The sequence below is a fragment of the Tachysurus vachellii genome, chromosome 7 (genome assembly GCF_030014155.1).
Source record: "Tachysurus vachellii isolate PV-2020 chromosome 7, HZAU_Pvac_v1, whole genome shotgun sequence".
Classification (NCBI taxonomy): domain Eukaryota; kingdom Metazoa; phylum Chordata; class Actinopteri; order Siluriformes; family Bagridae; genus Tachysurus; species Tachysurus vachellii.
In genome coordinates this window covers 6,932,288-6,944,442 of record NC_083466.1, presented here as the reverse complement: position 1 = coordinate 6,944,442, position 12,155 = coordinate 6,932,288, and the positions used below count along the sequence as shown (strand labels likewise).

Sequence of the window (12,155 nt, the reverse complement as noted above, 5' to 3'; positions counted from 1 at the left end):
AACCAACAAATAAATGGTTAGCAAAATAAAAGGCTAAAATCTAAGCATGTGCGTACGCACATGTGAGTTCATGAGCACATTATCGATTGGCCGACTCCTTCCTCTTGTTCTGGCAGGTATAGGTGTATTAAGCTGCAAAGGAAATGCAGTCTCTTTTTTTCTCCCTGAAAATAATAAACTTTTGGGTAGTTCTTTATTTAATGAGGTCAGGACAAATCATTTCAAACTTGGGAAAGAATTGTTTTCTAATTTCCTCATGGACAGGTGGTTAAGAAGTGGAGCTGTACCTCTCCATGGGTACAGCACAGGCAGAACCTGCTCTCTCTGGGCAGCCAGCTCTGTCTGTACCTGTATCTATTTCTCTCTCTCTCTCTCTCTCTCTCTCTCTCTCTCTCTCTCTCTCTCTCTCTCTCTCTCTCTGTGTGTGTGTGTGTGTTTTATATACACTAATAATTTTGGATCTTTTCCAAAACATATAAAAGCATAATGAACTGTTCTGCTAAAAAAGCCATGGGCTGTTACGCAAAAAGGGATTTCTCTAGTGCTCGCTTGTTATCACTTTAAATCCCCTCACTTGCATCTCAAATCAAGTCATCTTAAATATGCTAAAAAAAAAAAAGATATAACAGAAACAGTCTGCAGGATGAGTCTTACAAGCCTCCTGATGGCATCCTGTTAACTGTCACCTCACAAGCGACCTCTTAGATCATAGATTTAAAAATGCAATAAAAATTCAGAAAACTGACCAAAAATGGCTAAAATTATGAAAATATTTACACAGAGAATAGCAAAAAAAAAAAAAGCTTCCATAATCTTTTAAAGAGCAGGATTTAATTCATATGAATTTAATTAGAGTTTCTTTCTTGCCAAACGCAGTTTCGCATGCACTTGTCAGTATTTTAGGCTGTTGTTCTGGAGTGTTTAAGACTCAAAGGTGTGGAAAACCTTGGCGTCTGTAATTGGAAGTGAGATGGGAGTGATGATGGTTGGTGAGATGGATCTGTTAATTAGAAATCTGATTGGAACAATTGGGGAAGATAGACAGCAGGGAAGCGCATAGCTCATGATGGCGAGGGGTTTGCGTGCTGAGTGGCATGCTGAGAAGGTGTGAAGTTTATTTAATTGGACCTAACACCTCAGGGAGGCAAAAAGAAATCTGTCATGGGGAGAAGCTATTTAAAAGTTTCGAAGGACCTAAATATTTCCTGTGCTGAACCTTACGTTCATAGCCTTTTCACTGATAAAGGTTTTGCCCTAATGGCATTTGTGATAGCATTTGGGCAAAAGTCATCGTGTTCCTGAAAAATGTTCTATATGTCAAGTCCTAAAGGAGACAGTTTAATATTTACAAAACAGAGCTTTGACATCAAGAAGCAGCCTCTGATGGTTCTTACTGCTCTCTATGAGAGTCATTGTCTTCTTGTCTGCTCTTCTTGGTCTCTAATTCTCCAACTGCCACCACAGTCATTCTGTCATTTCCTAAATAATTGCATCACTCCACTCACTTCCACATGCCAAGCAGGAAAAGGTGCCTCAGTAACAGTGTCCATCAGAAAGATATGATGGTGACCAACCATCCCAACAAGGATAGGAATAGCTTACAGTTTTGACCTTCATGAGGCATTCTTTTATTTAAAATAAATGCCCTGAAACGTCTAAAGGTTAGGGTTGGTTTCAGATGTGAGACATCATTAATTACCTGCATTAATAACTGTCTCAGCAGGAGGCCATTGCAAGGATTGTAAGACACACCTGTATTTTTTAGTCTGTAGCATGACACTGAGCTGAGAGAGAGTGATGTGAGTAAACATGTGGGCTTGTTTGCAGGAAAACCACAATTCTCATTAAAAACCTGCTTTTTGTATCCTACATGCGTAGGTTTAATGGAAAAGTCCAGCGTAGTTACAATTTTAAAGAGTTTTGAGGTCAACCGCTGCAGTGATGAGTGGGAGGATTTACAGTATGAGAAATGGGAAAAATAACCCAGCAGCCTGATTCTGTTTTGTTCCTAGTCCTTGGCCATACACCATTTTCCAGCGTGGTTTTGACTTGGTGATGGGGGAGCAGCCGTCTGACCGCATTTTCAGGTAAGAACAATAAAAGTCCTGATCAGAGTTTCAAATAGCCCTTAGGTGGATAATTATTTATATTCAGATTTTACAAGGAATAAAACCATAAAGCATAGTTTTAAACTATTATAACTATTATTGAATTGTTTATATGTATTGCATTCTGTGAAGCTTTTACTTTTGTGGCAACCTGGGAAATGTATGGCACATGGTTTCAGTCCAGTTACACAGAATGATGCTCCGACCGCTCTACATTTCAAACCTGATCTACTTACTTTGTGAAAACATTACTGTTAAACTTGTACGCACTTTTATTTCAGCCCATTTCTGTGTTATATATTCATCAATAGTTTGAAGGCGTATTAATCAACCACTAAAATTCTGGCAGGTTATGCCAACAGAGGTAAAAAAAAGTCTCAAAAAATTCGAAATAAAAAATGGCTAGTTACATTTTTTTTTTTATTTATCCGTATATCAGACTTGTAGCAATAAAATGATGTTTGTTTATAATGATTAAAAATATATTTTGTTGAAATGTCCATTAATATTGAAATGTCCATTTCAATTCTGCTTCTTTAATGGAACACCAGTGTACTGGTGAAAAGGGTTACAATGGTTTTTAACACAACATGATCTTTGATCTTTACAGATGGTCAAGGCAAATTGTAGGCAAATAAAATAAAATTGTGTTGTTATGGCATGTGTTCTGGCATAAAAATGCACTTTGGTCAAAACCAGATTTTTTTTTATTTATTAGAATTCAGCTACATTTCATGGATTTTCTCAGATCACCACACACATTCTAATGCATTTCCTAACATTTGATAATCTAAAATGTAAATGTCAGGTTTCTAGTTTAAACAAAAACCTTCTGTCCTGTAAAATATCCTGGAAAAGCGCGATTTTAGATTAAAAGACCACCAGCCAAACCCAGACTCATAGCATAGGAGAATGGATTTCACACATTTTCCATCTCACCAATTATTTAATCAAATCTGTGCCCATTAGCTTTTATCATAATTTCTCAATCTTGGCCAGTACTAAAGCATTTTTATGTTGGCTTTGTAGAAGCCAACATTCTGTTTTCCTATTTAAGCTTATTATTATTATTTTTCTTAGCCAGCTTTCTACGAAAAAAAATGCGTTCGAGCCACATGCACCAAATTCAGGTATGTCGTAGACCCTGGTATGAAGTTTGTTGCTATTACTTTTCTAAGCGATCGGAATTCCAGAATTCCCGGTACGGAAGCTCAAAATGGCCTTTTTTCCCATAGACTTCCATTATAAATTTTAGAGGTTTATAACTCGGCAAGTTTTCGAGCGATTTACACCAAACTCGGACAGGTTCTTTAGGACGTTACTCCGGACGAAGTTTTATTTCGGCATTCCGACGGAACTTTCGGTTTTCCCGTAGTCGACGATGGAACATCCCATAGACTTGAATGGGGAATTCCTAAAATTAGAATTGGAAGTAGAATCCCATAATGACTGCAGTATTGACATGAAATGTCCAAACCCTCAGTAGCCACTTTTTGCCAAAAGTATTGGCACCCCAACGGGTATTCTCGTGACATCACTTGACAAAAATAAAAAATTTGCACAACATGGACATGTGACATACTGTATCAAAACACTGAGCACAATGAGGGGAACTGCCTCACGGGTATTTGGATCACGTCACATGCTCATGTTCACTCGCCTCCAAAAGTATTGGCACCCTAGCGGTCCAGTAGCTTTCACAATCTTTCTGTCCGCTTGCCTCCAAAAGTAACACTGACCCTTATGTCCACTCGCCTCCAAAAAGCACCGGCCTTTGCGAATACTTGCACCGTCAAAGCCAACATCAAAGTTTGTCTCGACGAACTTTACAAATCTAGTTTTGGTTATTTGAACATTTGAACTGAGCTTTGAATTTCTACATGAATACTGAATACTTGAAAACAAGTGGAAGAAAACTGCTGAGAAGACTTTCTCAATTAGGCTTGTGTAGCTATATGACTGTAATTTCGTAATTAATCCATATAATAATCAGTATAGAGGATGATGACTCGGAATGTGAGAGCCACGTCTTGGAATTTTAATCAAGGATATTTCAGTAGATATGCTTATTGATTTGAGTTAAAAAAAAATGTTACAACTGAGGAACTTGCCAATAAAGATCTCACCTGAATGTATGCACAAAGAGAAGAAAGATGATTACTTGTTCTATTTTTAAGCAAACTTTAACATCAATATCTTCTGTATAGCTTCTATGAGGCTTATATTCGGTTTTACTGAGTTTTTCTGTACACATTACTGAAATGGTGCAAGAATGATCCTATGATTGATTTTGTTTTTTTCTTTCAGTTTTTGTTTTGTTTTTTTTAGAATTTTTTGGATTCTCTTTTTCAGCGTTTGATTTTGTTGAATAGTTAAACATGAACTGTTTTGTTGTCCTTTAATCAAGCCTTTTGTTTTATTTCTTCGATTTACTTTATTTTTTCTTTTTTATGTGGCAATGAAGAAACTTCTGATTTTGGATGCAAAGGTTCAGACAACTTCCTGTTATATTAAATATTCTGGTTTTGGGACATGCAATTTTATTCTGTGCTTGTAACTGTATATACTTATGTTTTTAATCCCAGAGAACGTAGTGCTGTGGGTGTACTGTAACAGCTAGGAATTTATAGTAAATATATCTAAAGTATATTAGTGTTGGGATTTATTTACAAGAGCGTATTGTACTTCTTATTTTTTCTGTAATATACTGTTCATTTAAAATACTGTATATTTATACATGATATCTAAAACATTTGCTTGTGTGGATGATTTTTTTAAAAATTATTATTTCAAATTAGTAATTTAATGAAAGCATTGCTTTGTGTTGAGAAACCATAAGAAAAACCATTTCTTATTTGTTGCCATCAGAAACAAGGGGGAAAAATCTGGTTGCATAAGTGTACAGACCCCTGTATAAAACTTACAAGGCTGCCAAGAGTTTAATTATTTATATCACAAAAACCTCTCATTTTAACATTGGTGTTATGACCATTGCAAACTTATAGACCTCAAAAGGTTTAAAAGGTCTGTGCTTAAAATAAAGAGCTAAAATAGAAGGCATAAACATGTTCCACTTGTCAGACGCTGATGTGGAGAATTCTTCATCTCTCATACCGAAAATGTTAGACCCACTCTTTATTGCTTTTTCTGGTATTTTTCTTTATATTTGTTGACCGTTTTAAATGCCGAGTTGTGTACAGTACAATTTTGTAAAATAAATACTGTCAATTTACAGCAGCTTTTTCCCAACAGTAAAAATATATAAAGAGACTATAATAAATTGGAAGCAGAATCTGTAATTCGAATAAAGGGAAGTGTCTAATGAGCACAATAAAAATCCAGGCAGAAAAAAATCCAAAACACGTAAGTCAACAAAGGTACAAAAAACAGCAAGGTAGTCAGCAAGGCAAACAAAGCAGGCAAGGGCAAAATCCGGAAGTCACAAAATGCAGAAACAGATGTCATACACGTAAATACAAAACACTAGAGAAAATAAGGTGCGGTAAGGCAGTGAAACTGACAATAATCAGAAATGCATGTGCATATTGCTTAAATGTCTATAAATGCGAAAGGGGCTTCTGGATGTGAACTCCTCATGATCAGGAATTCTAGTATTCTAGGGCTTCCTCTGATGTGGTGGTGGTGGTGGTGGGGGGGGGGGGGGGGTTTGAAGATGTTCTTACAGCACCCCTCCTCTAGGAACACCTCCTGGTGTTTTATTTTTAGGATTACCCCTAGGCCTGGGTGCTGGGCGATTTAGGGTGCGATCGGTGGAACTTTGCTGTGAGTGTGGGGTCCAAGTTGTTGCTGGCATTAACCCATAATTGTTCCTCCGGGCCATATCTCTTCCAGGCAACAAGGTATTGCAGGCGACCCCATGTCTCCCGGAGTCAAGGATTTCATGAACTAAATATGCCTGAGAACCATCAACTTCTATTGGGGTGAGGTGGCTTCTGAAGTGGGTGGGCTTAAGGAAGAAGGTGTGAAACAACGGGGTTACAGTATGTGATAGCTGGCAGGAAGTTATAGGGGGTAAGTCACTGGGTTGATTTCTTTTAGAATCTTGAAGGGGCTGATGTACCTAGGATTGAGTTTGCAGCAAGGTGTTTTTAATCGTAGGTTCTTGGTGGCTAGCCAGACCCATTGTCCGTGTTGATAACACGGGTGCGGGCATCTCTTATAGTTTGCTTGAATGCGCTGATTGAGGATAGCCCTTTGGAGACGTACTGTACATGTGCAGTTTCACAACCTCTTACAGTAGCTTCGACAAAACAAGTCATTTGTGAAATCGATGTCCGATGGTTCTCCAGACTATGGGAACAGAGACGGCTGAAATCCTACTGAAAAACTAGGGAGGTCGGTGATAAAGTTAACTGACAGGTGCAACCAGAGGTGCTGTGGAATTGGGAGAGGTTCTAGAAGTCCTGCCCTTAGCTGGCGAGGAGTACAAGCTTAGGCACAGACGGAGCAGTCTACTTACTGTTTGAAGTCAGAAAATATTTGAGATTACCACAATGCATTCCCTACTAACTGAAGTGTCTCTGGATACCAGGGGCAGAGTAAATCCATTCCATAGTATGTTTTCTGAGACATGCAGGCACATACCTTAAGAAGGGTGGACAATTGGGTGAGGTTAGGAAGCTTTTTTCCCCCTAGATTCTCTCTCTCTCTTTCTCTCTCTTGCTCTCTCTCTCTCTCTCTCTCTCTCTCATTTTCTACCGCTTATCCAAACTACCTCGGGTCATCTCAGGCGTCATTGGGCATCAAGGATACACCCTGGATGGGGTGCCAACCCATCGCAGGGCACACACACTCTCATTCACTCACACAATCACACACTACGGGCAATTTTCCAGAGATGCCAATCAACCTACCCTAGCATGTCTTTGGACCGGGGGAGGAAACTGGAGTACCTGGAGGAAACCCCCGAGGCACGGGGAGAACATGCAAACTCCACACACAGGATTCTCTTCTCCCATTCTCCAGGAATCTCTGCAACTCCTTGATACTTGAGGGGGTTGGCCATTTAGTGACAGCATCCACCTTACTTGTATCCATTTCTGTGCTCTGGCCATTTATTATTTATCCCATGTATGCACGTGGGATTCACATTTTTCACCCTTTACGAACAGTCAGTGTTGTAATAGTCATTGTAAGACTTCTCATACATGATTGACGTGGGACTCATACTGTATGTGGGAGAGTAAAACAGAATGTCGTCAATATAGATGATCATGAAGTGGTTGAGAAAGTCCTTGAGAACTTCATTAACAAATGCTTGTAATACAATGGGCACATTAGGTAGGTCCTATGGCATAACATGATTTTCATAGTGCCCCCTAGAGGTGAGAGAGGCAGTTTTCCACTCATTTTCCTTGCTTAGCTGGATCAGGTTGTAAGCACTTCTCAAATCCAATTTTGTAATGATCAGTGCTTCCTGGAGACGTTAAAGAGCTGGGGGAACTAGAGGCAGAGGATAAGGATATCTGACTGTTATAGCGTTCAATCCACAATAGTCAACGCAAGGCGTTAGTCCACCATCCTTCTTCTCCACAAAAAAAAAGGAGTGGACGTGACGAACAAGGTCGTTTCCTCCATGTGAAAAAGACCCACCTGTAGCGTGAGAGGAATAGTTTGGTGTGTGATGAGGCTGTCCCTGATGGGTTGGTCATCCACAGCATGTTAAATTTATTAGGGCTGAGACAGGGTAGGTAGTATTACCATGGAGAATCAATGCAGGCAATTGTAAGCATTGTAAACATTGTCTTAATAAACCCTTACAATGATCATCAAACTTATCTGGGAGTGCCATGCGAAATGACTCTGGGTGTGGGTAGGTTGCGGAGAGATTGAAGGAGGTGAACGTTAGTGTTTTGTAGCACTGTGAGTTGCTTCTGGTAGACCGTGACTTGTTCCTGATAAGCAGCAAGTTGCTCACCTTGATAGGCCACCAGGGCTTGTAGTTGAGCGTTATCCGCTGGATTCACAGGTGGCAAAGTATGTATAATGAATTGGAATCCATAATGCGGATAAATGGAAGCGTTTAATGAGCACAGTGAAAATCCAGGCAGACAAATCCAAAACATGTAGCAAAAACAGAGTCAGCATAGAGGCAAAAATGTACAAAAAAAACAGAGCAGACAAGGGCAAAATCCGGAAAAATGTAAGTCATAAAATGGAGAAACAGTGGTCATACACGTGCATACAAAACACTAGAGAAAATAAGGCTCGGTGAGGCAGTGAAACTGACGTCCAGAAACCCTGGATGCAATCCCCTTGTGATCCGGAGGTCTAGCTTGGGCTCCCTCTGACATGGTGGCATGGGGCTTGTGAATGATGTTCTTGCCAGGCTTTACTTTTTTATAACTTTCATGTCTCCAGACATGGCTTCCTGCTTAATTAGGGAGTGTTCCACTCACCAACAAATGTATAATAACATATTTGTCACTCTGAGGAAGACAGTGGGTTTAATACCAATTGAATAACCAAATTGAAATCATGCACACGCATCTAATGCTCTGTATTAAAAGGCAGGTGTTCGACAGAGTTATGTTCATTAGCCACAGAAGTTAGATAAGGGAAGTATAATTGGATGTAATTAAGCCTTTTCGTTTATAGCTGTTTTATATTATCATTTAATTCTTAAAATGACCCTTTGTGTCAATCCTATCCTTGCCCTTTCATTCTGCTAACTTGGCACTTTATTAAATGCAAATTGAACTATTTAAATCCAAAAAATGCAGTCTGTGACATGGTCCTTTAACTGTTTCACTGCCCTTATTGATGCAGTTTATCACCAGATACATGATTAATGTACGTGTGATATTGAGAATCTGATTACAGAGGCTACGCTAGAAGTTTACACTGAATTGTTTTATTTTTTAATCCTGCTGCCTGCTTTATTCTGCACACATACACACCTTCTCCACCCCGTCCTTCGTACTTAAAATTCACTCTGTATGCTGTCTGCTTAGTATGAATTTCTTCCCGATCTCATGTTGACATTTTCTCAGAGAGAGCGAGAGAGAGAGAGAGAGAAAGAGAGAGAGAGAGAGAGAGAGAGAGAGAGATGGGTTAAAACAAATACGCAAGTGTATACAAGATTTTTAGTTGTTATTTTTAATTGTATTATCAGCATACAGTATCATTTTAACATATTTTATTGTCAGCAGAGAAAAAATATCACAGATTAAATACAGCCTCTGTCATTCAAAATTTCTAAACCAAAAAAATACAAACAAGAGAATGGTGCCCCAGCACCGATATGGACTACTGTATGTCAATGTCAGTTTAGTTTGTCCATTAGTGATGAACTTCACCTTAAAGCAGAGGTTCCAGTCTTCTGACTACTTAACAGGACAGCTTCTAGACATTTGACACATTGCACAATGGGTAGTTTGTGGATCCTCCAGGTACTTTTGTACTCTGACCTCAAATTCCTAACAAGGGATGTGCCTCAATCTTCAAGTGTACATGTTGCCAATAATCTTTCACATTTTAAGCTTTTGGTAATTATAACAGTCGAGGAAAAGAAAGATAAAAGTGTGAAATAGTGTGAAAATTTTGCAGTCTCTGAAGCCTGTGCCATTTATAGTGAGGTTAAATTTAATATCAAATTAACAATGTTTTCTTTTGACTGACATAAAATTATGTTTGCTTAATACTTTTTTTGATTTATTTTTGTTTTATTTGCTTTCTTATATATTACTTAGATATTTCCTTTTGCACTTAATATTGTACATGCTTGCTTATGACAGAACATACAGTACATATGTACAGTATGTACCCACTGGCAACAAAGAGCTGCTACACCTTCCTCATTTTAGTTGCAAATCATGCACATCATCAGCTAATCCATCCAGATGGGAAAACTAGCGAAATTAGGAAATACAAAACGTCAAGTATGGACCTGGGACAGAAACCTGGGACAGTTTCTCATCACGTCCAAAGAGTCATGGCTGTGGGTTCAATCAGCAGTGATGAAAATCTGCATATCTAACATAGCCGATATCAATGACTGTAGCACTTTTAGCCTATGTAGTATTGAATCCAGTGCAAAATGCAACACCTCTTATCTGGATACAATTACAGATTTATAAAGCTCATACCTTTCAATTATGTCTGCATAATTATATGCAATTAATCTGTGTGTAACATATGTAAGTATTTCCACTGGTTTAGTGAGGATCCAGGTGATTGCTACAATCTGCACATAAATGTTCTGCCAGAGTACAGGCATAGACCTGCTCACAAACACATCTGCCTTTCTTCATTGGAGATTCATGTTTTTACCAATTTCACTGGCCTCACGGGATCCAGCTGGCACTGATGAATACGCTCCTGCTGTTGGACCGTTCATGCAGCAGGTTGTCTAAACAGATGGCCAGGTCGATGAGCTGGTCCAGAGTCAGGGTGTTGTCATGACAGGCTAACTTAATCTTCACTACTTCCTGCAAACCCTGGCAAAATGTACTGATGAGTTCCTACTCAGTGCAACTACGAAAAGCAGCCATGGTGCAGAAGGTGAGAGCATAGACAGCCATAGATAGCCAGCGTGTGAGCACAGCGCTTTATAGTGTGTTGCATATCCCTCCGTCATTTGACTAACGGGAGATTGACCTCATGCACACACAGACAAAATTGAATAAATGGAACCAATGGAAGATCTTTGTACCACTTTTCAACATCATTATCAACACACCAGTTGAGGGAACATCTTTGAAGAAAAGTGTTCATCCCTTCAGTACAATTACAGAGACACTCAAGCCTCAGGTGAATTGAAGCTGTTACTTCAGTTTGTGTTGGCCAAACATTAACACAATACAATCTTTACTCATATAATTGCTTGTGATTTCTGATACAATATTTCTCACTCATGCACTCATTTTTAAATGCTGTAAATTGCTTGGCAAACATTGTCCACTCTGTTTAAAGTCTTTGTTATGGCTTGTTTTTTTAAAGCTATATTTTCTGTTTATTTGTAGTTTATACTGTTATCTTGTTATAGGACACTCTACATTTTCTTGTTGCTAAATGTTAACACAGCATTCAATCATTTTGGGTTCCAGGCTGCACACCATGTGATGTTTTTTATTAACATACAGTATGCACTACATTCAATTCCATGCTTCTGTAAGAAGAAATAAAGTATTGCAAAAAATATCTTACCTTTCCTAATTTGTACTAAAGTTGTCTATTTAAAGTAGCATGGAATTGAGTTTGCTGCGAATTTGTGTTAAAATTGTTACGGAGTCTCATTTCAGGCAACTGAATGCATGCAATACCCTTAAGCTTCACATTTAAACTCTTATAAAGCATGATATGTACAGTCTACAACTTTATGCCATGAATGATCTATTAGTAGGAATCCTACAAAGCTAATAACATGAAAGATATGGATAAAAATAAATTACAATAATGTTATATTTTAATGTCAGCTCCTAATGAAAAGTGATAGGTTGTTCTGTCTTCCATGTATAGAGCAAATTTAAAACCTTAAAAAAAGGCATTTTATAAATTCTCAGGTAGTGCTTAGGAGGGGCTCGGTGGCTTAGTGGTTAGAACGTTCGCCTCAAACCTCCAGGGTCGGGGTTCGATTCCCGCCTCCGCCTTGTGTGTGTGGAGTTTGCATGTTGCGAGTGAGTGAATGTGTGTGTGCCCTGCGATGGGTTGGCACTCTGTCCAGGGTGTATCCTGCCTTGATGCCTGATGACGCCTGAGATAGGCACAGGCTCCCTGTGACCTGAGGTAGTTCTGATAAGCGGTAGAAAATGAATGAATGTTATTATCATTAGTTCTTTGTGCGTCATCAAGTGTGTTGTGGGTGAGTAATTATTGGCTCTTCTGTGACTACTAATGTTCTAAGAATAGGTAAAAAAAAACCTGTAAATTATTTATTGATAAATATCTTTGTTTAATTTTTTTGAAACAAAGGTTTGTTAAGATTGTTGTGTGGAAAAATCTGCTTTTATTTGTTTATGAATTTGGTATAAATGACAACTTATTTATTATTATTATTATTAGTAGTAGTAGTAGTAGTAGTAGTAG

General features: G+C 38.5%; 1 protein-coding gene across 3 annotated transcripts in view; it reads left to right on the top strand.

Annotated features, from left to right (window-relative positions):
• The window catches only part of astn1 (astrotactin 1), a 244,587-nt gene that overhangs the window by 104,358 nt on the left and 128,074 nt on the right, over positions 1-12,155 (top strand). For all 3 annotated transcript variants that reach the window (XM_060873956.1, XM_060873957.1, XM_060873955.1), the window contains one exon: positions 2,013-2,087. In XM_060873956.1, the coding sequence (XP_060729939.1) occupies positions 2,013-2,087 (75 nt within the window). The remainder of the gene's footprint in view (positions 1-2,012; positions 2,088-12,155) is intronic.